Source organism: Falco biarmicus, chromosome 6 (genome assembly GCF_023638135.1).
Source record: "Falco biarmicus isolate bFalBia1 chromosome 6, bFalBia1.pri, whole genome shotgun sequence".
In the NCBI taxonomy this organism is placed as follows: Eukaryota; Metazoa; Chordata; class Aves; order Falconiformes; family Falconidae; genus Falco; species Falco biarmicus.
In genome coordinates, this window is record NC_079293.1 from 73,346,065 (window position 1) to 73,372,426 (window position 26,362).

The 26,362-nt window shown below is 52.1% G+C and overlaps 1 protein-coding gene across 3 annotated transcripts in view; it reads right to left on the reverse strand.

Moving 5' to 3' along the window:
* SELENOI (selenoprotein I) overlaps window positions 1-25,950 on the reverse strand; it is a 34,310-nt gene extending 8,360 nt beyond the window's left edge. For 2 of the 3 annotated variants that reach the window (XM_056343245.1, XM_056343246.1), the window contains exons 1-8: window positions 25,793-25,950; window positions 7,812-7,880; window positions 7,384-7,492; window positions 5,471-5,545; window positions 4,727-4,989; window positions 3,106-3,214; window positions 1,129-1,177; window positions 498-678 (exon numbers count right to left, since the gene is read on the reverse strand). In XM_056343245.1, the coding sequence (XP_056199220.1) occupies window positions 498-678; window positions 1,129-1,177; window positions 3,106-3,214; window positions 4,727-4,989; window positions 5,471-5,545; window positions 7,384-7,492; window positions 7,812-7,880; window positions 25,793-25,840 (903 nt within the window). In that variant the 5' untranslated portion in view covers window positions 25,841-25,950. Of the gene's footprint in view, window positions 1-497; window positions 679-1,128; window positions 1,178-3,105; window positions 3,215-4,726; window positions 4,990-5,470; window positions 5,546-7,383; window positions 7,493-7,811; window positions 7,881-19,685; window positions 19,705-25,792 lie in introns of those variants that run through there. The other variant, XM_056343247.1, reaches the window with a different exon arrangement.
* Between the last annotated feature and the right edge of the window lie 412 nt (window positions 25,951-26,362).

Consider the following 26,362-nt stretch of genomic DNA (forward strand, 5'->3'; position numbering starts at 1 on the left):
CCTGCCAAGCAGCAGCATGAGCTGCTGGACTCAGGGCATGGACACACAGCGCTGCTCACAGCTGAGGTGATGACCACAGGCGCCTTTGTTAAAAGTCTCAAGCAAGCACAGATGCAATAAGCAGCTAAATGAGATTTTGACAAAAGCTTCAGTCCCTCCCATTTTAAATGTATCCCAAAAAAGGAAGCAGGCACTCCTTTCATATTGGCAGTTTGCTATTCACAACACAGAGTGCATGAGTGTGTAAACACACTCACTTTAACTCATTCTCTAGTTTCTCAAGAGTGAAAACTGCAGCACAAAATTCACAGACCCCAAATCCTGTCTACTTTCCTGTTTGTTCTTTCAACCATAGCAAAACAGAAAAGCTGTTAAGTTAATCTTTACATCTGCCTTTTCACATTTGAGCTGGTCTTTTTCTTTCTGCCTCCCAAGTGTCCTGGCAGGCTTCATGCTCCCCAAGAGATAAACCAGAGCATAAAGCAAAAGCTGCTTACAGAAATGTTAGCAAAGGCTGTTCCAACCATGAAATAGAAGAGTCTTGGCTGGACCTCCAGGATGTCTGTCGGGGACACAAAGATCCACGTGGTGCAGAGCAGGAACAGCAACACTGGGGATACCAGCGGCAGCATGATTTCATACACAGAGTGGTGCTTCAAGGTGTTATTTTTATAGGCCCTGAAACACAAAGAAATGAAAATACATGGAACCACAGCTGAGAAATACCTGGTGCCTGCCTTCGGTAGAGGGCTGCAAAATCTCACTGGCCATCCCGCTACTCAAAACTGTTGGTACCAGTCATAACCACAGTCAGACGAGGAAGATGCACATCTCCATTGTTAACCAAAAAACCTCCTGAATTACAGAAGCACCTGGTTGTCTGGCTCTCTGGATTACAGCCAACAGGACAAAAACTGGAAGCCCTCCTGCAAGTGCCTGCCAAGCAGGCTGCCAGCTCGCTCCTCCCAGTGCGCCCTGCAAACTCGGACCGTCTGGCGTGTCAGAGCCACTCTGCCACACTGAAGGCAGTCACCTGAAAACTACTAAGGAAACCAAGTTATAAAGGCTTTGGGGGCTCTTGCAAAGGTGCTAGTGTAGGGAGGGAGACTTGAGGATGGAGAAACTTACTTGTAGAAGTTATACAGGCTCATCGGCAGCGTCACAGTGAGTGCACAGGCTGGAAAAGAAAGAGCCATGTTACTGCCCCATGACAGAGGGAGACCATCACATGCACCTCATGAACGGGCAGGTGGTTGTGCTCTGGTTTAAGTTGCTTGCAACAAAAATAGCTCAGAGGTGCACCAAGAATAGCTCGGCATGTTTAAAAGTAGGTACTCCAAATTCTGGTCCAAGAGCTGTAATTACAAGTTACAGTCTGCTATAAATTAAAGACATTTCAGTTTTAAAAGGTTGCATAATACTGGGCTTATTAATGCTTTAAACAGTTACAAAGTTTAATCATAATACTGTCTCAAAAGGAGACACGAGGGGAGTTCAGACTCCACAAGTGACATGGCTGTGCACAACAGTTTTCAGTCTTCCTAATAAAACCTATTTGCTCTTTCTTCCACTGTGAGCAAGCATTTTCAGTTTCCACTGTGCAAAAAAGTTCTTGTCATTTAACCTGACAAATGACACAAAGAGTCTAAGTAACTTTGAAAAATCTAGACCTCAATAGGAAACATCATCCAACTACACACAAATCCTTGATAGTCTATCACAACTCCTTCCGTGTTCATCTAGCAGGAGGCATTTTAACAAAGCTGTAGATATTCCTGCTTTTAATAACCCAACTCCTATCCAAGTGCTGAAACCCAGCCAATGTAGGCATTGCGCTCTAGTTTTCATATAAAAAAAGTGCATTTATTATTCATGTTAAGTTACAGTTGCCAAAGGAAAGCTCAGAATATCCACCTGATTAAGTGCAAGCATTAGATTTAGCACAATTCAAGACATATTCATTTGAAATTAAGTAGTTACAATTAACAACTCCCTAAAGTTACAATTTAAAATTCCCTTAAGAAAGGGGCACAGACTAAGAAAAATTAAACTGAGCAAGGACTTTATGTCAAACTGCATTAAGCAAAGACAGCTCTCCCTCGCTAAGCTTCACCTGCATTACTCTCCCTTTTGCAGTGGCTTGTTCTGACTGACCACTGGAGAGAAAGGCTTTTATTCATTGTAGGGTTTTTTTCATTTAATTTTTAGATGGGTGGATGGAGGGCAGGATCCCCAAACAGCGGAGTGCTTTTCCACATGGCCGTGGCTGTAACCTGCCTCCTGCAGCAGCCCCAGGCTCCCAGACAGCATTTAGGCTCTGAGTCCTGCAGGGCGAGACAGAGCCCCCAGCCCGCTCTGCAAAGAGCCCAAGCGCCAAGGGGTTCCCCCCTGGCTCCCAGCACCCACCTGCCCACCAGGCTCCAATTTATCCCCTAAAAACACCACAGCTCTCGCTGAAAACAAGCCGTGCTTCCCCTGGGCAACGTGAAGCACACAGCCCCAGCACTCGGGCAACACAGCTATGCAGAGGAGACATGTCTTCACACGCTCGCAGGTCCCAGGCACGAGGGAGGCTCCTGTTTAGCATCCAGGGGCCGGCGCTCAGCTCCAGCTGCCTCCCAGCACCCTGGCACACCCAGTTGTGAGCAACAGCTGCAACCCTCAGCCGCTCTCATCTGCCCTCTATACAGCTCTAGGCCAGGAACTGGCTTGTGCCTGTAGAAATCCCGAGCCCCAGGTAGGCAGCAGCGGGGCTGACACCACCCCCCCCCCCCCGCCCAAGCAGCATCATGCACCTGTACCCCCAAGACTGACACAAAATACATCTGAGGCATGAGCGCAGCGCTCAGCTTCCTTGCTCTTTGGGTCAACACAGGCCCAGGCAGGCCGGAGTTAACTTCTTGAAGGTAACCATGCAGAAGACAACACTGCTTTGAAATCCTGGGAAAAAGCAGGCTGCAAGAACACCCTCAATTAGTCACGTCAATAACAGCCTACAGGAGCTCTCGTTACAGCAAACAGAACAGCATTATCATATAATTCAGACACTGGGTTTCATTAAAAAGGTGGTGTTTAAAAGACAAGCTTCAACATGGAGCTTCTTACCAATAATCATTGCAGTGAATAGGTCTCTATATAAGAAATTAAACAGGAAAGGTGCATACCAGGCCTCAACTCCCACAATGGCTGTCACTATGTAGACAATTGAAATGGTCTGAAAGAAAACACAGGACAAGCAGGTGTGAGCAATTGCCTAGGCAAGTCTGGCAGCGCAACGCACATGCCAGGCAGCTTCAGGGAAAGGCAGCTCGAGAAGTACACTCAAAGCTAACATCGTTTGGTTCTCCCCACCAGCAGGAAGGAGAGAAACTTACAAAAAAATATATATCCACAAACATCCCATGTTACCAGACCAGGTCTAGTAAGTATAGTAGCTGAGCTGCTGAGAATACAACTAGGAGCTGCTCCTCGCAGCAGGAGCAAAGATGCCCTCACACACTGTGAACTCACAAGATGGATGCTTGAAGCACGAAAGAGAGGTCTTATACTACAAGCCGCCATGACCCTGGAGGGTTTGTGTGGGGACTCTTTTCTTATCCAGCATGTGAAGCAATTACAGGGAAAGATATTTCAGTTTTAATAGTAACCCTGAAGCTGGGTGAAGCACACTGCAGGGTAGCTTAGCCCTCCACCCAGTGCCTTTATGCAATAGGCAGAGATCTGAAATCATTAGGGTTAAGCAATGCTTTTGGACAAAGGGGTCAGAGCATAGTCACAGGGGACCAGCTACAGTCTCCTTTTACTAGCAGAAATTATTATTGCAATTAATGGAGCTGCATTAATTGAACTCTCTTCCAACTTGTTGCATTTCCCACCCAGTATCTGATAAACCAGGAGATAAAGGAGTACTGTGTGCTGCACGGTGCCATGGGACCGCACCCTGGCTAGCACCGCTGGCAGCAGTGAAGGTGAATTCTATCATCCAGAGCTTGCTCCCAGTTCCGATGGGCGCTTCAGAAAGAGCTTCCTGCAGAGAAGTCCTTAATGAGAGATGAACATGCCAACACACCAAAGGGTCCATCACTGTCAGTCTCTACACCAACTGGCCAGTTATTGTGGCACAGAGGGGCACCTCCCCAGGAGCCTCTGCTTCAGGCACAGTGATTAACACACCAGTTAGCTACTTCGCCACATTTTGGCACACATTCTGCTAGTGCCAAAAGACACCTCAAACTTCTAGACTTGAATTTACACACGCTACTATAATGTGGGACACTAATGACAGCAACAATTTAGGTGACCAGAACATGCATCTTAGGACAGCAGAAACTAGGTAGAGGAAACGCAAGGCAACATCCATTCTTCAAGCCTCGTATTTTTGTGGAGAGTTCATCTACAAAAGCTACTAGGAACAAAATAAAAATGACACCACACAAACCTCCTTGGATTTAATAGTTTTGAGCAGTCAAACTGTAGTGCCACATGACCCCAAGCTCTTAAAGCAATTATAGCTCGAAGTCATAAAAGCAGTCTCAGACAGCTCTCATCTGCCACAACACTTGGAGACAGGCTAAAGACACCCACGTCCTGAGAGCGTTGCAGTGACCAATTTACAAGGCTTTGGACACACAGCAGAGCTGCATGCATCCCTCGCACCCTCAGTAGGCATGCTAGCAGTTTATTGAGCTTCTGCTGAAGCCGAGCAGCGGTCACGGCATGTACTTACCACCTGGCTGATGTCATATCCCCAGGGCAGGAAGAGAATCCCTGTGTTATACTTCTCCCAGTGGGAGAGGATGAATGAAAACAAGACCACCCATAAGAGGAGGTAGAGAACAAAGACACTGACACCAGTGGAGCCCCGTCCAAAGGTGGAGTAAACTGTCACGACAAAGTACACGCAAGCCCAGCTGTCCAGGCCATGATCAAAGAGCTCTCCCAGGGGCGTGCTGGAGTTGGTCCGGCGAGCTTGTTTCCCATCAACGCCATCTGGGAAAAGAGGAAGGAGAAACAAGGAAACAAGGAGTTGTGCTGAATACCCCCACATAAAGCAACAGGCCGGTCTGCAGCTAACAAAGCACATGCAGCCAGCAAACAGCAGCTTTCACTACCTCCTGCTCGAAGGGGAAGTGTGCTGCCCACCCAGCTGCTCTATTTGAGACTGCAAAATGCAATAGTCTGACAAGACTGTATTTATTTAAAGTGGACCAAAGACAGAATTTCACAATTCACCTCCAAGTCAGTTCCAGCATCGGAACATCACATCAGCTGCTCTGGGACAACTTCTATCCACTTTGCAAAGCAGCAACCAGAAACTGCTCTAGCAGACCAAGTAGCAATTGGACTAGTGCACGGCGGAAGGACAGAATCAAAAAATCTCTCATCCAGCTCAGAGATAAGACAACATGCAGCCGCAGTGCGAACAGAATGACAGACACAGCCCCCCACAATCAACTAGAAAAAGTCTTACCTAAGGTATAAGCAATGAAGTTGAGGAGACCCACAACGACCCACACTCCATTTGGAACATGCTGGTGATCAGGAGCTGCAGAGATCAGAAGGATCCAAGTCAGGACAGCTCAGGGCATACTTTCAGTGGGTTTATTTTGGCACTAGAGGCACAGCAACAAGGACCAGCAGCTCACCAAGACAAAGCACCTATATAACTCAAACAGTGAAACTGAGATATTAGCTTTTCAGGACACGATGGCAGAGCTGTTCCACAACACCATGTGAAACTAGGTCACCAAGGACTTTGCTTTCCAGGACATATTTGTCCTCTGTCCCCAGCTCCCCAGAGTCACCAGATCTAAGAATTGGTGATGGCAGCTAGTAACTGTGGCCCAACTGCATGCCACAGAAGCGCATGCAGATTGGACTCTCCTCAACTACTTGTTCATAAAGCATTAAGTAGAGCCTCTTTGAGATGTGGTGACACTCTGCCTCTATAGAAGCCTGTCAGCATCCCCCCCACCCAGTCTCCAGCTTGTGTCCTGCCAGTTGAAAAAGAGTTCCTTCTTAATCACATCTCCAGCACTGTTTCAGCAGGTAGCCAGCTTAGCTGTCTGCAAATCAGGGAGCCCAAAGGTGCATCTGAAAAACAGCAGGAAGAGGCACAGCTTCTTTGCAGCAGCCTCGAAGGAGGAGGGCCCATGGGGGTCTCCTAGGGGAAACAATGATTCCATGAAATGCCACCTCCTGTTTCCTTAAAGCAGCGTGGTGGTGCCTTTCCAGCAGTAAATGGAGAGCATCACTTCTACAAAACCACCCCCAAGGAGGCAAGGCACAAGCTTCTGGAGGTCTCACCAGCACAATGAAAAGTTCTCTTTACAAGCAGGACACATAAAACACGTGTGTAAAAGGGTCCCAAAGCATGACCTTCGCCATCCTTTTGGCAGAGACCAAGTTTCTGGACATCTGCTGTCCTGGGGATTCTCACATTGAGCTTCCTTCCTTGAGCTACTGTCAGCTTTTCTTCCCATGGCTCACGAACAAAACCACAGTTCAAATTTTAGCTAACAGCACTGATGCCACCCAAGCTTTTGAAAGCCTGGCAGATCAAGAACAGTGCTTGTCTACCTACCAATAAAGGCAATCCCAAGAAACCAGCATTTTTCCTAATTAACTGTTTTGATAATTGGTCCAGTTTTAGAAGAACTGGATGAAACCTTCTGGACAACCTAAACCAAACCGGGCAAGGGCAAAGGGAGAGAAAAATAGAGAGGAAGCTATTGATAACTGAGAGCTATCATGCTGTATTGATCTTTCCCCTGGGAGACCCTCATGAGGAAGAGGACACAACTGAACCTTTGGATTCACGAACAGATGAACATAGGCACCGTCAAAAAGTTTAAAGCTGGGCATACCCTTGCCTTACACAGAACGGTGAAACCGAGAAAGAGGACTTTGCCTTTGTTAGTCTGAATGTGGTGCTGGCATGTTTTTGCAAGAAGGCAATTAACTGGGATGCAAAGAACAAGGTACTCTACAAGCTGACTTCAGGGAAGCAGTTTTCCCCTATTATCCCATTAGATCTTAAAATAAAGAGTGTTGGCTGCTCTGTAGGCAGAGCCAATTCCTACTTGAGATGCTGGCTGTTTCCTCTTCCCTCGCCTGCACGCATGATGCCAGCCAGATGCACGTCTCTCCAGCAGCCAGAGGGAAGGTGCTGTATTCAGACAAGTCCTTGTCACTAAGGCCAGCGAGTTCAGCCTCTCAACTCTGTCCCTCCTCTGGCACAGTCACTTGCCTCTGGGAAGGCCCAGACTAAGAGACCTTATCCACAAGCACCAGGAGTCACAGCAGAGGTGGTGAGAGTTTTCACCACTCTGATCAGTGCACCACTCCGATGCTTTGCATCCAGACAGGAACATGCAGCCTTACCAGAAGCATAAAAGTCAGGGTCGAAGTATGCCATGAGGAAGAAGTTGAAGACAAGCAGCAGGAAGCCAGAAAACGTTATCAAATTTGGGGCCAGCCAGGTAGGGAAGATCTATGGGAAAGCAGCAAAAGAACACATGAACTCATTAAAACGTGTAATAAGGACCACATGCTGCTCCGAGCCATGGCAGAGACCTGGTTACAATCATCTGGGCATCAGAGAGTAGTGTTTAGTCTCATCTGGCATACCACAGGGCGGCAGGAAGCTTTAGGCAGCAATGCAGTGAGCTCGGGGCAGGCTGCAAGGCAGCAACCTTTCGTAATTAGTTGCACCACAAATGAAGCAGGGCTTTTCAGTCGACAGTTTCACAGAGGAGACTTTGTGGTGACTGGAGCTTTGCTGTCCCACTCAGGGCAGGATGAAGTCTCACCTTCACTATCGTGTTCCAGAAGGGATGCATGACATACAGAGACAGGGGGTTGCTGTCCACGGCACTATACTGTGAACGACAAGGGAAAAACAGAAAACAATAGTTAGGGCTCCACCAACATTTGCAAAAGGCCAGAATATTGAGCTTTCCATGAGGACACCTGCTACCTGAGTCTTGGCATTGCAAGAACACTTGGGTCAAGGATGGAGTCTCACCAGGGATGGCGCTAAACAGAACAACCTGAAAAGCACCCACCAGCTCCTGTGACACTGGCCATGGACCCAGAGAGGCAGCTCTCAGGTGCACATGTCATGCCTGCATCCAATGCCTCCCCTCTGGAGGGAAGACCTCCATGGGAAGAGTGGGTAGCATGCTCACTGCAACCATTTTCAGAAGGCAGGAAGAGACTTAAAAGACGTGCAAACTCCTTCACAGCCAACACTCCCAGCAGAGCCCTGCACCCTTACGGCCACATGACCGTCCTGGCAGCACTCTTGACAAGTCAAAGAAGAAGTGACAGTCCCATGGCCCCAAGAGCCCACTCCATGGGACTGACCTGCTGAGGACAGCTTGGCATGCTCTTACTTGAGCAACCCTGCAAAGTCCTGTCCCCTAAGGTGAGCAGGACCAGGGACCTTCTGGACTCGGCACCCATAGGTGCCACACAGAAGGGCAGAGGGAGACTTCCCCGCTAGCCATGAGAGCTGAGGCCACTCCTGCAGCCCTGCTGGTCTTCAGGCTCCTTAGCTTTCACACCCCAGCACCCCTTTTGCCACAGGCTACAGAAGGCCAGTGCCCCTGGTGGGGTCCCCAAAACAGGAGACTGTTCTCTGACAGGATACTAACAGAGAGCTCCAAGGGACACGTTCCTGTGCTGACAGCTCTGAGTGACCCAGAGACGACCAGTGACTGACCCCAGAGGTCCTGCACAAAAGCTGGTGTGCTTCAGTCAAGGACTAAGCCCATTGAAGATAGCAGCTATCACCGTCTCACCCATCTCCAGTCACTTGGAAGAGACTTTCTCCTCCACAAAAGAGAGCAGGTATTTATGAGCAAGGTCTTCAACCCCTTCCTCCCTTGTCCTGCAGATACCAGAACACCCTGTACAACACCATGCATCCACAAGTATCTCTGGAGCCCGCACATCCCATCACAGTTTCAGGCATAAAGGGTCATTTGACACTGAAGAGAGGGGCAGAGGCACCCCAGCTTCCCAGTGCAGCCATGCAGGTGACCTCAGCGGGTTCATGGGCACCACAGCCCCACCACAGGAGGTGGGGACAGAGACTGGGGCCAGCAAGGGAGCAAAGTGATTGTAGTAGAACGGGTGACAGACTTCACTGTTTGGAGGCAAGACCCATGTCGGTTTTCCTTACTCAGGGCAGAGCTGTTTGAAGCAGTTGCCCACTGACCTGGTGAAGGATCAGCATCTTTGCTCCCTGTCTCCGTCCAGCTCAGTGAGCTGGAATTTGCATCTCCAGAGGGGTAAGACTCGTAGGTGAACAGGAGGAGGCCCGTGGGTAACCCCATGCAGGACAGGTCTCAGAAGGGCTCCTCCCTGTTAAGGAGCTGAGATTTCTGCAGAGGCAGCTGCAGCCCTTGGGAAATGGGGAGGAAGAGCTCTTACCCCCCATCCCACTGCCCTTAGATCATTTGAGGTGGCTGGGGTGTGTATGTAGGGGGGACAATAAGAACAGAAATAAAAGTCAAAGACCTAGACAAGCCACGAAACAGTTTCTAGAAAGTTAAAATTTGACATTGTTTGGCTCTCAAGAGCACCACAAGCTGTTATCTGCTCTCCAGGTCACAGCGCCCTCCTAGCAAAGATTACCCTGTCTAAAGTCCTCTTCCGCAAGTAACACTTTGATAAGAGCCCCAAGAAGAAATTAATAGCGTAGGGAACTCCTCGGCTCACGTGCTCAGTGCCAAGCAGGGCAGCTCCTGGCACCCACCCCACAGCTGTCCCCACGGTTGGGACAACACCCCTGCAGCTCCCCAGTATTGGCGCCTGCCACCACCCCACGTGAGTGTAACCTCAAGTTTATGAGCAGTGTTATGGGAAGCAACCAAAGCCTCTGCTGCCACGGATATAAGGGGAGTTTGGCTGGTAAAAGGAAACCCATGAGCAGAGAGCAGCTCCAGGTCCCCACCCACCCCACGGCCTTGAACTAGCACCACCTCTGCACCTATGGCTTCCTCCTCCCTCTGTGCTCCTCTCCTCAGCTGGAAACCCCATCTCCCCTGGAGGCAGGCTGTCTGTTCCAAAACTGGGCAATAAAGTGGTGGGAAAGGGCAAACCAACACCCCAGAAGACAGGTGCCAGCTCGAGGAAGGGGCATCACTGGGCTCTAAGCGCACAGGCTACAAGCTTACAGCATTTGTTCCCAACTAGGTGAATCCCATCCTTGACAAGCATTTCTGTACCCCCGCCGAGCTCTTCCCCACCCTCCCCATGATCGATCAGTCCATCTCACTGGGGGTTAACCCCAGCGCTTGCATCCCCACGGCAGCAAGCCCGTAAGAGCCACAGAGCAAGCAGCAACAAAGCCCTGAAGTCCATGCCGTATGGACGCAAGGTTTAAGCCGCAAGGAATTTCCATCCTAGCTTAATGCAATTTCAGGAGACAGAATTCCAAATGCTTTACGAGGTAATAGGATTTGAACCACTGGTGAGGGGAGGAGGAGAGCTGGAGACCAATTAAATCTCATTATCCCCAAATCAGCCTGGAACAAGAAAACAGACAACGCTGGAAGCAAAGCAGGGGAAGCGCTCTGGAGTTTCTATGCTCGTGTTTGTAAGGTGCCTCAGGGAAGTCTCCCCAGGCCCACGTCCGAGGAAATTTTACCCTCTCCCCACAAAAGCTGGGGATAATAGTCAATAAGCAGCTTTTCCCCATGGTCCCACATGTTCCTACCTTGGTTGCAGAACTCAAAGACCTGGAATGACCTGTTTCTCAGGGGAGAGGGCAGGTGTTCTGGAGAGGTTTGCAGGTACAACCACCTCAGCTTCAACTGGTCTCCTGAAGGCATGCTTCTCTGCCTGCTGAGCAAGGCAGGTAGGGGCTCTGCCAGCTCAGAGGACACCAACAGACCGAAGGGACCGAGCTGGGGCTGGCTCTGGCGCCAGGCTGCCTGCCACCCTAAGGGACAGCGCTCCCAGCCAGCCAAGACAAGGCTGCCTGCCGAGAAGAGCTGCCTGCCAGAATACCAATGATCTGCCCAGGCATCTTCAGCAACAAAACTCAAAAACTGCCAGACCCAGCCTCTCAGCAACTGCTTTTCATCACCTGGCTTCTTTCCTACAAACATGACTACTTTTCTGCACTAGCATGAAGAGGGTCACAACCTGCACAGCACATGCTCCGCAGGGGACAGCAAGCTAGCAGTGCTGACAGGGATGCTGGTAGCAGGCAAAGGAGAAGGGACAGGCAAAGACAGGCAACATGGGCATGCTCATCACCTCCGCGGGCACGGGGCCTCTGTGTGGCCAGAGCTGAATGCAAAGCAAGCTGTGGAGACACTTCACTCGCAGCTCACTCCTCTGGCTGCTCACCTTCCAGCCCACACTGTAGGAAAACAACAGGTCACACCATCCCAGTGACAGAGGCAGCAGTCTGTCCTTGAAGGAAGCCCTCATCCAGGCTCCTCATTCCTGCGTCTGCCCCTCTGTGGCCAACATTTTTGGAGACCGACATTCCCTCTCTGGGAATGTGGGCTCAGGATACGTCTCCATCTGCCTGTTCATACATGTTCACGCCTCAGAACAAAGCTGAGGAAGGGGCCCGACAGCCCCCGAGCACACCAGGTTGAGGGAGGGGGCTTGTACTCCCCCAGAGCTCATCTCACACGCAGCTGCTGCAGCTGCTCTAAAGAAGCACTCTTGAGGCTACAGACACAGCAGTGTTTTAGCCCACCATGCACAGTACCCAGCTCTGTCATTCACCCACCTCATCCTCACTGCAGATTAGCATCATCTTTTCCATTATGGATCTCTACATATTGGTCTAGTGACTCACACATATCACCATTACCCTTCTCCAAGTCATTTTTCTATCACGACCAATGACTACCACCAGCTAGGACTCTGATTTCTCCCTCTTTTTCAGGGAGAGGTCAAAGGAAAAGTGCAAGTGCACAGAAGGAATTTCATACACCCCAGAGCCTCCTTCTCAAAGCAGACAGGCATTTCTATCAGGCCCTGCTCTAAAATAGCACCATGTATGCAGGCACTGCTCCTCACAATTGCAGGAAGGAGCCAATCCAGCCCAGACACTCTCCTCGGGATTTGGTTTTAAAACTCCTTAAGAAAAGACCAAAACCAGCTTCACAGCAATAATCTTATCACTCACGCCATGTGGCATCAGCCTCTCCTGCGCCCCATCCATGCCAGGACCACCACAGGGTCGCTCAGCCTCCCACTTCATCCAGGCACCGCAACAGCTGGCAGATGGTCCCGGCTGCCACAGTGCCATGAGCTGACTGGCATCGTTAAGGGATTCAGAGACACAAATGGCTCATACAGCTTAAAAACAGCATTAATCACGCAACCAGGATGTTTCTGAAAGATCCAATTACGTGTCCAAAAAGGGGAAAAAACACAGATTTGTAGTTCAGATTCTACTAATAGGCTTCCTGCCCACAAAAACAATTCCACTTTCAACTAATCTGGTTACCTGTAGCCAGCGGCAGACCAAACATTGTTGCATGGGTGCCCTGGGTGCACTAGTGTCAGGCATTCAAATGGATCCAGGGTGGGCAGGGGGAGGACAGCACTGGTGACACGGGCACCTGTGCTAGCAACAGCAAGCAAAGCTGGATTTGTACACCCCATTTTGCTCACAGGTGCTTCAGCAAGGTCCACAGCAGCCAGCACTGCCAGCCACAAGCCCGTGTTTCACTGCTTGCACTGATGGCAGGACCAGGGCAGAGGGAGCCTCAGAAGAGCAGCTCCAGCAAGTCCATAAGGCTGTTACCTACAAATCTCCTTAAGCGCAAAGAGGGCACAAGGCTTGAGATAAGCCAGAAGGCAGCAAACTCAACAAACCCCAGCAAATGTAACTGAGAAGAGCCATGCCAGCACGAACAAGTCACATTTGCGCCATGCTCACACTCCACTGATGCATGAGAAGTCACATCGTGCTTTAATGGTACTGATTAACTCGAGTCCTATTTATCATTTCTAAGGTCATTTCTCAGCTGGCATAAGAATGAAGAACATTGGCAGTGGTAAACCCACAATGACCACGTAAGCTGACAAGTTTGGCTCCCACCACGAGCAGCAGCAGCCCAGCAGGCAGAAAACAGCACGAAGGATTCCCGTCCGCCAGCTCTGAGGTAGAAGGGACTGCCCAAGCAGCCAGCAGACACTGCCCAGCAGCGCAAGCTTCAGTGCCAGCGTGGCTTCCCTCCTCCTGCCTGTTTTTCACCGTGCAGGTTTTAGACATCCAGCAATTCAAGATGCTCCGCACTGAGCAGAAGCCTCCTTCCTGCTCTCCAAGCCCTACAGGGTGTGCAAATTCATTGGGAAAACCAGATTTCCACCCTGCCAACACTCTCTCACCTTCAGAGCCTCAGCTCTCACCGGCAACAGCTGGGAGATTGTCCCTGACTTCTGCAAACACGGACATGGGACAACACCTCCAGCAAAGCTGATTGTGACTAGCATCAGAGAGAAACTTGTTCTTCCCCACAGCCCAGGGGGCAGAAAAGATGTTTATAATCACCAGCATGGTGGCTGGGGAGCATGCAGCAATGGCCCCGCTCCAGCCAGAGGAACTAGCAACAGGAATAGCAATGCTCATGGGGGCAACAGCTCTGCCTCAGAGCAGAGGTACCGCAGAGGGACAGAACAAGCATGTCTGGATACAAAGCATCAGCAAGTGGCCCAGGCAGAGCTGACACACAGCACACTTCCACCCAGCCTAACCCAGGTCCCTCCACAGGCCAGACTCATAGAATGGCTTGGGTTGGAAGGGACCTTAAAGGTCATCTAATCCCAACCCCCACCACAGGCAAGGACCTCTTCCACCAGCCCAGGGTGCCCCCAGCCCCGTCCAGCCTGGCCTTGAGCACTGCCAGGGATGGGGCACCCACAGCTGCTCTGGGCAGCCTGGGCCAGCGCCTCGCCACCCTCATAGTGAAGACTCACTCTGCTCTCCATCACCGTGGCTCACAAAAGGACCTGCCTGTGGTGTACCCCAGGAGCTCACCTTAAGAAGACTCATCTGACTGGGAATCCACACTCAAATCGATCCTCGGCTACCTGAGCTCCAGCTAACTCGTACAGAGGGCTGGAGCTCTTGTGCTGGCACCATGGTCACCCTGCAGTGGGACTAAGCAGGCAGCCACCACCACCCTACCACAGAGTCCCGACCCCATCCCATCATCGTTCTGGTGAAGGGGGAAATCATTTCCCTGTGGATACGTAATGTGAAGCAAGACCTGATGTTGATGGCAGGCTTCAGTGAGCAGCCTGCCAATTTCGGCTGCATCCAGGAGCTCTCTCTGTTTGGAAGCATTAAATATCCATGAATATGGGTCATCATTTCTGCTACAGTTCGAGGTGATCAGCTGCAGAAAGGATGCACAGATGGTGAGCACTGGAGTGGGAAAGATGAACCTTCAGGGACCTAAGGCAAGGATGCAATTAGAGGAAGATCAGCCAGTGACAAACCTCTGGAGTGGGAATTGAAGGATCACAGCAGCCACTCTGGGAAGGAAAAACAGGGGGAAGGGAGAAAAGGCAGAAGCAAAAATGCACTAACAGGAAACCCATTACAATAACACTGACAGTGAAAAGACTTTGCTACTGATGCCATAGCTGTTTTGGACATGCATGAAGTACCTAAGTGTGTGTGTGTGTGTGTGTCAAACTAGTTTTGCAAGCCTGGTGCCCAAGGAGAACAGAAGGGACCAGTGCAACCTGGGCAAGGGGGTAGGGGAGAAGGCAGCAGCCACTTGCAATCCCCAGGCACACTTCAACATCCACCCTGTGCTCTCCTGAGGGCACTGGGTCCCAGCAGACTATCCCAAAACCCATTTCCTGCTGGGTCACTGAGATGAACTGGCCTCTCGAGGCTGGGCTGCCCCTCACAGAGGCCATGAGCCATCAGGGAGCCTCAGACACTTGCAAGACCGCAGCCCCAGTCTCTTTTCCAGAGGACAACAAGGCCAGGCAGACCTGGGCCAAATTCAGGAAAGAGCTGGGTTTGATGTCAGCCCACCAACCAGGAGAATACACAAGTCAGTGCAAGAAAAGAGAATTTGTTACAATCCCTAGAAAAAGAAACCAAGTTGAACTTTTAAGTATACCTATCAAAGCAAAACACAAGCCCACGCACATCAGGAGATGTTTACAGATGAAGCAAGGCACTTCAGGGAAGGAGGAGGAAGACTACCTTCGAGTTGCGACAGAGTATATGAAAGGCAGAAATTAAGTATTTTTTTTCCAAAGCACGCAACCCTCTATAGCAGATAACACCCTGCCTCTCTATATCCCTTGTCCCACCTCTCCAACAGGAGAAAATTCAGAATTATCAGAAAAATGATGTGTTACTTCCTAAGCCCCAACCATTCTGCTTTGTGCAAGACTTGAAGCACAGCAAGTGAGGCCAATTATACATGCCCTAATAACACAGGGCCATTTTCTGAGCCAGCTATGGGAAGTGATATTTTAACTTCCACAATGTGCTCCGGTTCTCTCCCAAACAGTCCTAACAGCCAAATACTTGCTGCTAATTAGCAGAGAGCGACTTTTGTGATGTTCATTGTAGCCAAGATTCAACACGCACCAATAAACATTGCAGTGAACTTCCAGTGCAATTAAAAAGACCCAAGATGGACTGACAAGCAGCCTACGCCATTTTTAAGTGAATGCTTTACACATCTTGCAACACTGGGCAAACACTCAAAGCAAGAGCTGCAACCCAGCTCTCCAGCACATGCTACCTGCCAGCCTGGCCCTGACAGAGCTGGGGAGGCTGCTCCAGCACATGGAAAAGGGTCAAACAGCCAAATACACCAGCAACACTTAGTGTCACCCACCTCAGCTACTCCTTCCTTTCCACATACCCGTGGTCACTCAGTTTGGGAACGGCTCTGTGCTGACACTGACAACAGGGACGGGGGAGCACAGCGGAGCTGGAGCACTCAGCCAGCTGCCTGCTCCGTGCAGAGACTGCAGGAGGTGCACACAACCAGCACAGAAGAGCCCAAGCTGGGCAGCAAAGGAGAAAGGTGCGTGTAAAAATCTATCAGGTATCCAAAGCAAAAATGCAGAGTAAATAACGTTTTTTTTTTCTTTTTGTTTTTAAAGGGAACCTGAGCAGCAAAAGGCTGCTGTGCGCTGCTTCCTACTCCTCCACTGCACTCACACCCATGAGAAAGGCACCTGGTTTTAGCAGAAGTCCCCCACCACAAGCTGGGGACAGCCATCTCCTGTTTCAGGTGGGGCAAAGCATGCAGAGGGATGCAGGCAGCAGGCAGCTGGGCAGAGCAGGAGTTCCATCCTTCACCTGCACAGCAAGAGAAGAGCCAGGAGGGCTCCTGCTGTGGGACAGGACAAGGACCCCACTACCTGCACCCGTCACACACAGGCTCCCCAACTCACACTTTTAAGGGTATGGACTGCAGTAAAAAAATCTACACAATCAGCAGCACGGAGCCAAAGACAGCTCCCCTCCCCAGAAGGAAGGGGTAGAGAGGCGGTTTGCAGCAACACAAGCCTCACCCCCTGAGCATCAACCAAAACAAGTTGTGACAGTTGTGCCAAGGCATGTGCTGTCTGGCAGCCAATACAGCCAAGCCACAGGTCCCCAGGAGAGTCATCTTCTCATAAACCAACCCACAGAGGTTCAAAGTTCCTCCTACAGGACCCACTGTGGACTGAAGTAGCAGTAGGTCCCCGACCACAAAGGACTTCATCACTGCCACTGTGTGGCTAAAAACAGTCTGGGAATCCCTCACCAAAACATGATTCAGTATCATTAATAACCTGTAAAGGCACCACTTAGAAACCAGACCTGTGGCAGCAGCAAACAGCACCCCAAGCTGCCAGCAGCAATTTCAGGATTGTTCAAGATGAAGAGATGTAAACACATACAGACTAAGTCCCGGGAGCAGAACTAGCTCATCATTCATCAAAACCTTACAACGCATCAGAAGTGTCTCTAGAAAGCAAGAAAAATCCCTTACCCTCATCTCACTGCTTAGCTGAGCAAAAGCTCAGCCAAGGCTCATGAGCCAGATCATTTCCAGTTAACCTGTAAGTGCTGCTGCCATCTCCTCCAACCATGGCAGCTGGGCAGTTTTCAGACCCCAAGAGCTGCAAGGGACACATCAAGCCAAGCAGAAGTTCAAAACCCTGAACTTTCCACAGAACAGGAGAAGAAAGAAGGAAAACACCTCTGACTTACAGCTACCTATCTTGGAAGTCATGGGGTCTAGGAGGACTTCCGGACTTCCTCACAGCATCCTCTGCAGCACAGCACAACTGAGCAGCACCTTGGGAAGCTGCGTGCTGTTTAAAGACAGACACACACACGAACACAGAGTCTCAGAGCAATTAAAAGAGCCCTTGGGGAAGGAGTTAATTGATTCATGAGCAGAGCTCAAAGGCTTCCCCTCCTTCACACCCTTCCTGCTAAGGACAAGGCAAGCTGTTTGTGGGTGATGAAGACTGGCCTTTTAATCACCATGGGCTCAAGTCTCACATCCACATTGCTAGCATCAAAAAGCCTTCCCTTCTGCTGCTCTCACAACCAGTTTTGTTGTTGTTCCACTGGTCTGAACTGCCACTGGCATACGTTGGTGCCTCTGCTCAGCAGATGAAACCCTGCAGAGATCTCTTTAGGGCTTGTATTTCCAGAGCAGCCTATAAAAGCCTGCCAGGGACTGCTTCCAGCCATCTGGTTCCTACAGCGCAGCATCTGTAGCCCTGCTTTACACGGCACTTGGAAGTCTGAAGACAAGAGGATTTCTTGAGGCTGGTTGAGGGGAAAAGCGTCCTCTTCTTTAGAGAGGGCCCCACATGGGACCAGCAGTCCTGCTTCCTGCTGTTTGCTTAAGGGACCTATAGAAAGTGTTTAATCAAACAGCCAAAGTGTGATACACACACAACTCATGGATCTGCAGTGCCTGGCAGGTCTGCTGCTGGTGCTGGCTCAGGCTGGTGACAGCCCAGGAGATCAGAGGTTCCCACCTGGAAGAAGGGTGCGGAAAAGAGAGAAGAGCATCCAGGAGGAAAGTACTTTCCACAATAAAAAGAAATCCTTTATGCTAGATGCCTACAGCCCTTTGGTGCATTCAGTGCATGGGGTCTCCCAAGTCAAGGTCTCATCTGATACTGCAGGACAACCGTGCGTGACATACTGCAAACCCAACCCGTTGTAGTGACCCTGACCAGGAGACCTCTGTACACCCAAGAGTCAGTGACCCACATCGCAGTCAGCGTGACTGTCCCCAGGCCTGCACTGTGCTGCACAGACCCCTCAGCGGCAGGATAAACTCAGCCATTTTGTGGCAGCGGAAGAGCCTGCGGGCACAGCATCAGTGACTGGGCCACCTGCATGTCCTTGCCTTTATCTAGGAGTGCAGCAAGAGGCTCTGTGAACACTCTCCATCTGGAAACTGAATCTGACTGATTCCACCTGACTCGGGAAATGAGGAATTGAGTTGTCTTCCTGTAAGAAAATTCTGTAGTAGCTCAAATGATTGAAATATGGGAAATATCTTCCATGGACAGGGTCTGCTCAGCACACTGCACATGGATTGGAGGCCCAATTGACGCTACACCACCTGGGGGGTCCCGCCATCTAAAAGGAATGCAAAATTATCTATATTACTCTCTCCTTATAGTGTTAGCTCTAATAAACAGCATTTTAAATGGCACCTTACAGAGTTCAAATGACTTTCTTACTGGGATAACAGACCAGCACTACTGGTACAGTCTTTGCTAGGTATGAAACCACCACAGGGTTTCCATGCTCTCAGCCACACAGCTATGCTCAGTAACAGATGCCTTCACCACCAGGAACACGTGGCTGGAGAAGAGCCGTCCTTTCCCAAGACAAGAGATGTCACCCGTTGCTGCTGTAGCCATCCTGTAATGCCTGCTCTGGGCAGCTCTATGCTGGGTGCCTCAGTAAGAGTGCAAGGCTGGGACCTTCTGAGATAACTGCCCTCTGGGCTGGGAGAATGGAACCAGCTCACCGTATGTCACCAGCCAAACCCACAGCAAGGTGCAGGCTGCTGCAAAGAGAAGCTGGGATGAGCAGCTAGTCGGGACACTTTTTCTAGCACGTGAGCACTGCTGGCTGCTCCCAAACCTCAGCCCAGCAAGCATGTGGCAGCAGACACCAAGAGGACTTCATTTTACCGCCCACAGGGGTAACAGGACAAAGAACCTCTTCACAAGAGCCACCAGCAAGTGGGCTGCCACCAGCCTCCCCTGTGCCGCTGCCAGCTGTGTGTTACCCACAGGCTGCCATTACCAGCTCCTCCTTGGCAGCAAGGGCACAGAAATGGAAGGATTTTAAGGTGCAGTAGTTTTGCTACAAAAAGACACTTCCCAAGCCCCAATTCACTTCCCTCTTACTGAACTCACACTTTCTCTCAAAGCTTCTGGGGTGAGGCACCCGTCTGTCCCACCTTTGGACCCAAACACGACACGTCATTGCTTTCCCTCTCATGTCCATGTGTAAGGAGCAGCACTTCCACATCCTCCTTTGCTGGTGTTTCCCCCAAACGATTAATCCTGAGGATAACATGCACCCTTAAGGAAAGCCCAAGGTCCAGACGGCATCACAACAGAGGCTCACACCTGCACTTCCACTCAGCTCACGTAGTGAGGAAAACACACTAGCAGAGATGACTTACACAGCCAGAGCCTCACACAGAGCACTCTTCACTCGAGTAATTTCCCTGCTCCTGTGTGAGCTGGATGAAATAGCCGCACAGCCACCACACATCAGACAGTAAGACATGCCCCAGGAATAGTCATCAGCAACTCCATCACACCAGAAGACACCAGTACAACGCAGGATCCCACAGGGTAGAGCTGAACACAACAGAATCACAAGCAGCTCAGACAACACTGGGCAAGGAAAGGCTACAGAAAATGCAGGGCACGTGACTGGAATACAGAAAGACAGCGACAAACCATCGAAGCCATCTGTAACTAACAGAATGCTGAAGTTGCAGTGCTTTCACTTTCCACAGCTGCTTTTAGCACTGTGGCAGCTGCCAATGCAGCCACCTGACCCGCTGAAATGAGCCATTAACAGTCACAACGCTACAGAAAGCAACATGAAGCTCATCAAGACACACAAGCAGAAGTACTACAAGTGCTGTACGCAAAGCATAAAGCCATCCTTCCCGTCTCCACTGCGCTGGCAATGCTGCAACTCAGACGCTGCATCCAGCTCTGGGCTTCACATGCAGGAAAGGCAGAGACAACCTGCACAAGGGAGAGCTGTCTGGGTTTCTCTGTGAAAACAGGACTCAGAGGCAGTCTGGAGGGAAGAAAGGGCCAGGTCTTTCTCCTAGAGAAAGCAGAGTAGGAGCAGACACCTCTGTGAATGTTCCAGATGGTCTCATTTTCCCCCTCACTGTAAATTTATAGGAGGAGGTTGCTCAGAAGCCTGCCAGAAAGCAATTTGCAGACAGGTTTTTAAGAAGCAGATCATGACCTCTGGCATCCAACTGCAAGGTTTACACACCAAAATAACAGTGCCCGGCTGCATCTTTCTTGGCAGACGACATTCTATACTTAACAGTAACGGAGCATCTGGTTTTGGCAGAGGACGCTCAACGCTAACAACAGCGGAGTGTCTGGTTTGTTTTTCTTCAGAAGACTGACACATGCATCCTGCTCTACAGCCTCAAAACCAACCTTTTATTTTTGATATCAAGACCTCCGCCCTGCTAGAAGCATCGATCATCTGCACTAGGCTGACAAGCCAGAGGAAGTGCTGGAGCAGGCACAGAATTTGTCCGGCTCTCCAACAGCCGCGTAGAGCACCCCCTTGGGAGAAGCCTTGCACGCTGCTGCCAGGCAAGGCTGTAACACATTAAATACAAACGACGTTCTAGCAGAGAAACCTTTCCTTCCTATTTTAGGTTAACTTAACTTAAACTGTCTCCAAAGGTACACCCGCTACACCCAAATCACACAGTCTCCTATTGAAGAAGTGTTAGAGGTACAATTAAAAACTCTGAGAGCACTGCACTTTTCACTGCACAGCTTCCTCAGGTGGCGGAGCTCTTCAGTGCCCCTTCAAGAGCAGCTAAAGGATGGTTCCCCCTGCACCCCTACCACCCATGGCACCAAGCCAGGCTCTGACAGAAGGAGCATACACCTACCTCTCCCCCAGCCAGGAGAAATGTGCACGCTGCAAAGCTAAAACCATCTGGACTCCTGACTCGCACTTCCCATATGTGCTCCTGGCAGCAACGGGAGGAGCAAACCAGCCAGGGCTACAGAAAGCTGTGGATCATCTTGCATGAAGCTCTTGCGCTCCTGCTGTATCAGCTCCAGGGACACCATCTCCTCTCCAAGGACATCTTCCTTCCCTTGGACACACATTGCCTCCTCCACACACACACACACCCCACCCCACATCTGTTTGCTCTTCTCCAAATCTATCATGCACAGGCTGCAGAGCTTCTGCCAGGCATAGCTTAAAGGCTGAAGCAAAGTCAAAGGCTGCAGAGCTGTTTGCAGTAGGAACTTGAAGAGTCTTCCTGCAGCAGGTTTGGTTCTGACCACACATCCCCTTTATGGCTGGTCCTGCCTAAGAACAATCGCTGGTCCTAGCTGCCTTCCAGCTATCCTGGCTTCAGGTACATATTCAAGTTACATAACACAAGCCACCTTCTCAGATGACCTGCTGTGCTGCTGCCACACACTGACCTCTTCCACTAAGGTTAAAAACACAGACCCACTTTGGGGATGAGGCAGAGAAAACAGGTCAGCAACAGCTAAATTACTCTCCTGTTATTTTGCGTTGCCATACATACACATCCCACATGCTCCTTCTTGCTCTGAATTTGGGATGACAGTTTATGCTGCTATAGAAGTTTTCTGGGCAAAATCAGTTAGTCGAACCCAGAACAACCGGCTTTTCATCATCACAGAAGTGAGGGACCTAGAGTTGCACCCTCAAGGCAAGGAAAGGGCAGAGCACAACAAGCCTCAATGCCTAAAGCAAGGCTGGAATATGTGACTCAGTATCAGAGATTTGTGCCTGGATCAGCCACTTTCTCAAGGCTAAAATAGCAAAGAAAAAAAAGCTCCCCAAGCAAACAAGACATGTAGGGAAGGAGTGCTACAGGGAGACCTGACTTCATTACCTCCTACAGAATTGTTTTTCCTCAAAACACCTTATTGCCATCCCCAGCAAAGCGCTTTCACCTGCAGGTGCTCACACTGCTAGTACCGCACAGCTCCGATGAGTACACAACGATGAGGCATCAGCAAAGGGCAGAAATGATGCTCTTTGAGTGCCAGGTGAGAACCTGCCCACTCTTATCAAAGTCCATGTTGACGCAGTAAAACCACAATCTCTCAAGCAACGCTACTTCTGCCAGTAAGAACACACTCCTGACCTCGGGGCATATGCAGCTTTATTGGCCTCTGCCTCTTGGTTCAACTGTGCCAGGCTGGTACAGGGAGTGGTACCTCTATCAGAGACCTGTTTACACAATTCAGCCCTATGCCATCTGAAACCAAGGCCAGTAAACACAACACCAGAGTGTAACTGGTGACAGTAAGTGGCCAATGCTGCTCACGCTGTGCTTTATGGGCTAGATGGGATCTACCTCTTCACCCTGCTCTGCATTCAGGATCCTGTTCACAGATTTAACTGCAACATTTCCATCAGAAGCACCTGCTACATAAACAAGAAGGTTGCTGCAGTCATCTGGACCCTTCAAAGTTCCAACTGCCAGCACCAACTGTAGAGGGTGGAGACCCCCTTCTCACAGCACAGGTACTGAAAGGGAAGGCAGCAATACCACAAACCCCTCCAGGCACTACTGGAAACAGGCTGAAGACACAAGCGTCTCCCTCTTTAGTCTCTTCCTCTTTGCAGCAGAGGGTACAAAGGTGATTAGGGGACTGGAGCATCTCCCTGGTGAGGAAAGGCTGCGGGAGCTGGGGCTGTTCAGCCTGGGCAGGAGAAGGCTGAGAGGGGACCTGAGCGATGCACACAGGTACCTTAAGGGCCAGTGTCAGGGGGCCGGGGCCGGGCTCTTGTCAGCGGTGCCCAGCGACAGGACAAGGGGCAACAGGCACAAACTGCAGCACAGGGAGCTCCGTGGGGAGAGCAGGAAAAACTTCTTTCCCTTGAGGGTGACGGAGCACGGGGACAGGCTGCCCAGTCTCCTTCTCTGGGGACATTCAGAGCCCACCTGGATGTGATCCTGTGCAGCTGCTGTAAGAGAGCCTGCTTGAGCAGGGGGTGGGCTCCAGGGGTCCCTTCCAAACCTGACCATTCTGTGATTCTTCAAGCAAAATCATTGTCTTTGCACGAGTAAAATTATTCACTTTGGAAGGTTTGGCTCAAAGCTGAGTGCATTTCGCTTACCTTCTTCCAATACCCACACAAAACCACTATCTTTCACTGCCTTTCTAAACACACTTAAAAGTTTACTGATGAATCCCCATATAATCAATCTTCCACAGGGAACCCCATACAACCGGTCACTTGGTCAAACTTGCTCTACCAAGTCCATTTAACTCCACCTCATAAGCTCTGAGTGTGCAAAAGGAAAGCATGAGCAAGCCCTGACCACTCCTGCCCCCACAGACTGCTCCAGGAGAAGCTTTGCTCCCTCAATGCGTCAGACTTGTTGCAACTGTCCTGCATGCTTAAATGACACCCCATAAAATACCCTGGGTGGATGACTGCAACATGGCCCAATGCAATGGATCCTAGAACAAGAGCAAAGCAAAGAAGGCGAAGTGAAACATTTTAGCTTCATGGTGTGGGAGAAGAAAAAATATGGCAAACACCCTCCCTTCCACATAAACATGCAATCCAGCGTTGCCCTGTGTTCAGGATGCCACATACTTTGGCCCAAAATCAGTCCCTAGGGATTTAAGCTGCCACAGCAGAGCCTGTTGGCATTTACAGCAGCTTCCTTCAAAGGCTTCCAGTGCTTTGAATGAGAGGCAGATTGGCACACTCACACGAGGAGACAGGGATGAGGTCTGACACATTTCTGTGGGTCTGACACTGCAGAAAGCAGCCACCCAGCAGGAGCAACATGGTCCTGCCCTGGGGGAGCATGGGGGGTGGTCCTGTGCTGGCCCTGCTCCCACCGCAATGCTATCTCACACACACACAGAGCTCCTTCCTGCACCCACACAGAGTGCCTGGCAATGCCCCTCACTTGCAGGAACAGACTGGGGGCACATGCACTGAATGTGATCACACCGCACTCGGTAACATCGTACTGTGCTGTACTTACAACACAAAGGTGTGTCCCCATGCCAGGAGCGTGGCCTGAGGAGTACAGTCAGTGTGCGATGACACTGACACTGCCCCGTGCTCTGCTGTCCCCACGCTGGACCCCACTACACAGCCTGCACACACACCCCGGGGGCAAACAGCCTGGGGGTGCCCACCTGGCATGCTGACAGGCTCGCACTGCTGCTGGACATCATACCCCGCAGCATCGCACACGGCATCCTTGACCCCACTGGGAAACAGGCCGCAGTGTCCAATTTGCGGGCAAACACCCCTTGACTCACTGCAGGGTACACTACGGCCCCTCTGTCCCCTCCTGTGAGAACAAGGTGCCACACCTTCACACAGTCACACTGTGATCGCAAGGGTCCTCATGGCATCCAAGCCTGCCCCCCCCCCCCCCCCCCCCCCCCGCCTCCGTGAAACAGCTTTGGGGGATGGAAGAGGGGAAAAGCATTTCATTACACCACACTGCACTGGCCCCCACCGCACAGCTCTCCGCACGGCCCACCTGGGGAACAGTGCATGGGGCAGGCCCTGCACCCAGCACCCACCAGGCTGTCCCACATCTCACCGCACCCCATGGTGGGACAGTGGTGGTGGGACACACACGCTTCATATAACCACCCTTCCAATGCATGGCACCCCCACCCCACGGAGCTCCGCGCTGCGGGGCCAGGGCCTGCTGCAGCCCCCACCTCCCACCCACGGCACAGGGCTCCACTGCAGCTTCCCCCCCCCGCAAACCCGTGTCTCACTGCAGCTCCCCTCCCCCTGCCCCCCCCAACCCCGTGTCTCACTGCAGCTCCCCTCCCCCCCAACCCCCCAACCCCGGGTCTCACTGCAGCTCCCCTCCCCCCCAACCCCCCAACCCCGGGTCTCACTGCAGCTCCCCTCCCCCCACAACCCCCCAACCCCGTGTCTCACTGCAGCTCCCCTCCCCCCACAACCCCCCAACCCCGGGTCTCACTGCAGCTCCCCTCCCCCTGCCCCCCCCAACCCCGTGTCTCACTGCAGCTCCCCTCCCCCCCAACCCCCCAACCCCGGGTCTCACTGCAGCTCCCCTCCCCCCCAACCCCCCAACCCCGGGTCTCACTGCAGCTCCCCTCCCCCCACAACCCCCCAACCCCGTGTCTCACTGCAGCTCCCCTCCCCCCCCAACCCCCCAACCCCGGGTCTCACTGCAGCTCCCTTCCCCCTCCCCCCCCAACCCCGGGTCTCACTGCAGCTCCCCTCCCCCAGCCCAGGATCCCGCCGCCCCTTCCGCCTCCCAAACCCCGGGGTCCCGCAGCACCTCCCGCCCCCCACGGCACCGGGTCTCGCGGCACACACCCCCCGAGCACTGGGCCCCACCGCAGCCCCCCCACCCCCCTCCCACCGGGCACCCCCGAGAGCCCCCGCCCGGGCCCGGCGGCCCCCTCAGACAACCCCGGCCCGGAGCCAGGCCCCGCGGCGCGCTCCGAGCCCCTCGCCGCCGCCCCAACCCCCGCACCCCACTCGAGGCGCCGTTACCTTGTACTTGCCGAAACCCGCCAGCTGCTCGGCGGTCACGTACTCCATGGCGGCCCCGCTGCCCGGCTCTGCCGCCCGGTGCCGGTGCCGCCGCCCGCCCAGGCCCCCGCCGGCCGCCGTAGCCCGCCTCCCGCCGCCGCAACGGCCCACCCGGCGTGGTCGTGACGTCACGGCGCCCCGCCCACCGCGCGTTGGGCGCGGGGCGGGCTGAGGGCGGGCGCTCCCTGCCGGGCGGGAGGGTGCCAGCTCTGAGCGGAGCGGGCGGCCTGTGCTAAGGGGCCGGCTCTAAAAAGCGATTTGTTTTCTTTTGGCGGGGGGTATAAAGACCTGGGGGGATCCCGTAGGGGTGGGCCCCGCCGCCAGCGCCGGGAAGGGCGAGTCAGGCCTGTTTCGGGCGCCTTTGCGCGGCGGGAGGCCGTGAGGAGGCCGGCCCTGCTCGGGGAGGCGAGGGGGCTGTTCCCCGCCCGGGTGAGGCCGGGCCCGCGGCCGGCACGGCGGGCAGCCTGGCTGTGCCCGGGGGCTGCCCGCCTCTCCGTCCGACGGCTACGGGCCCGGACGAGGTGTCTGATT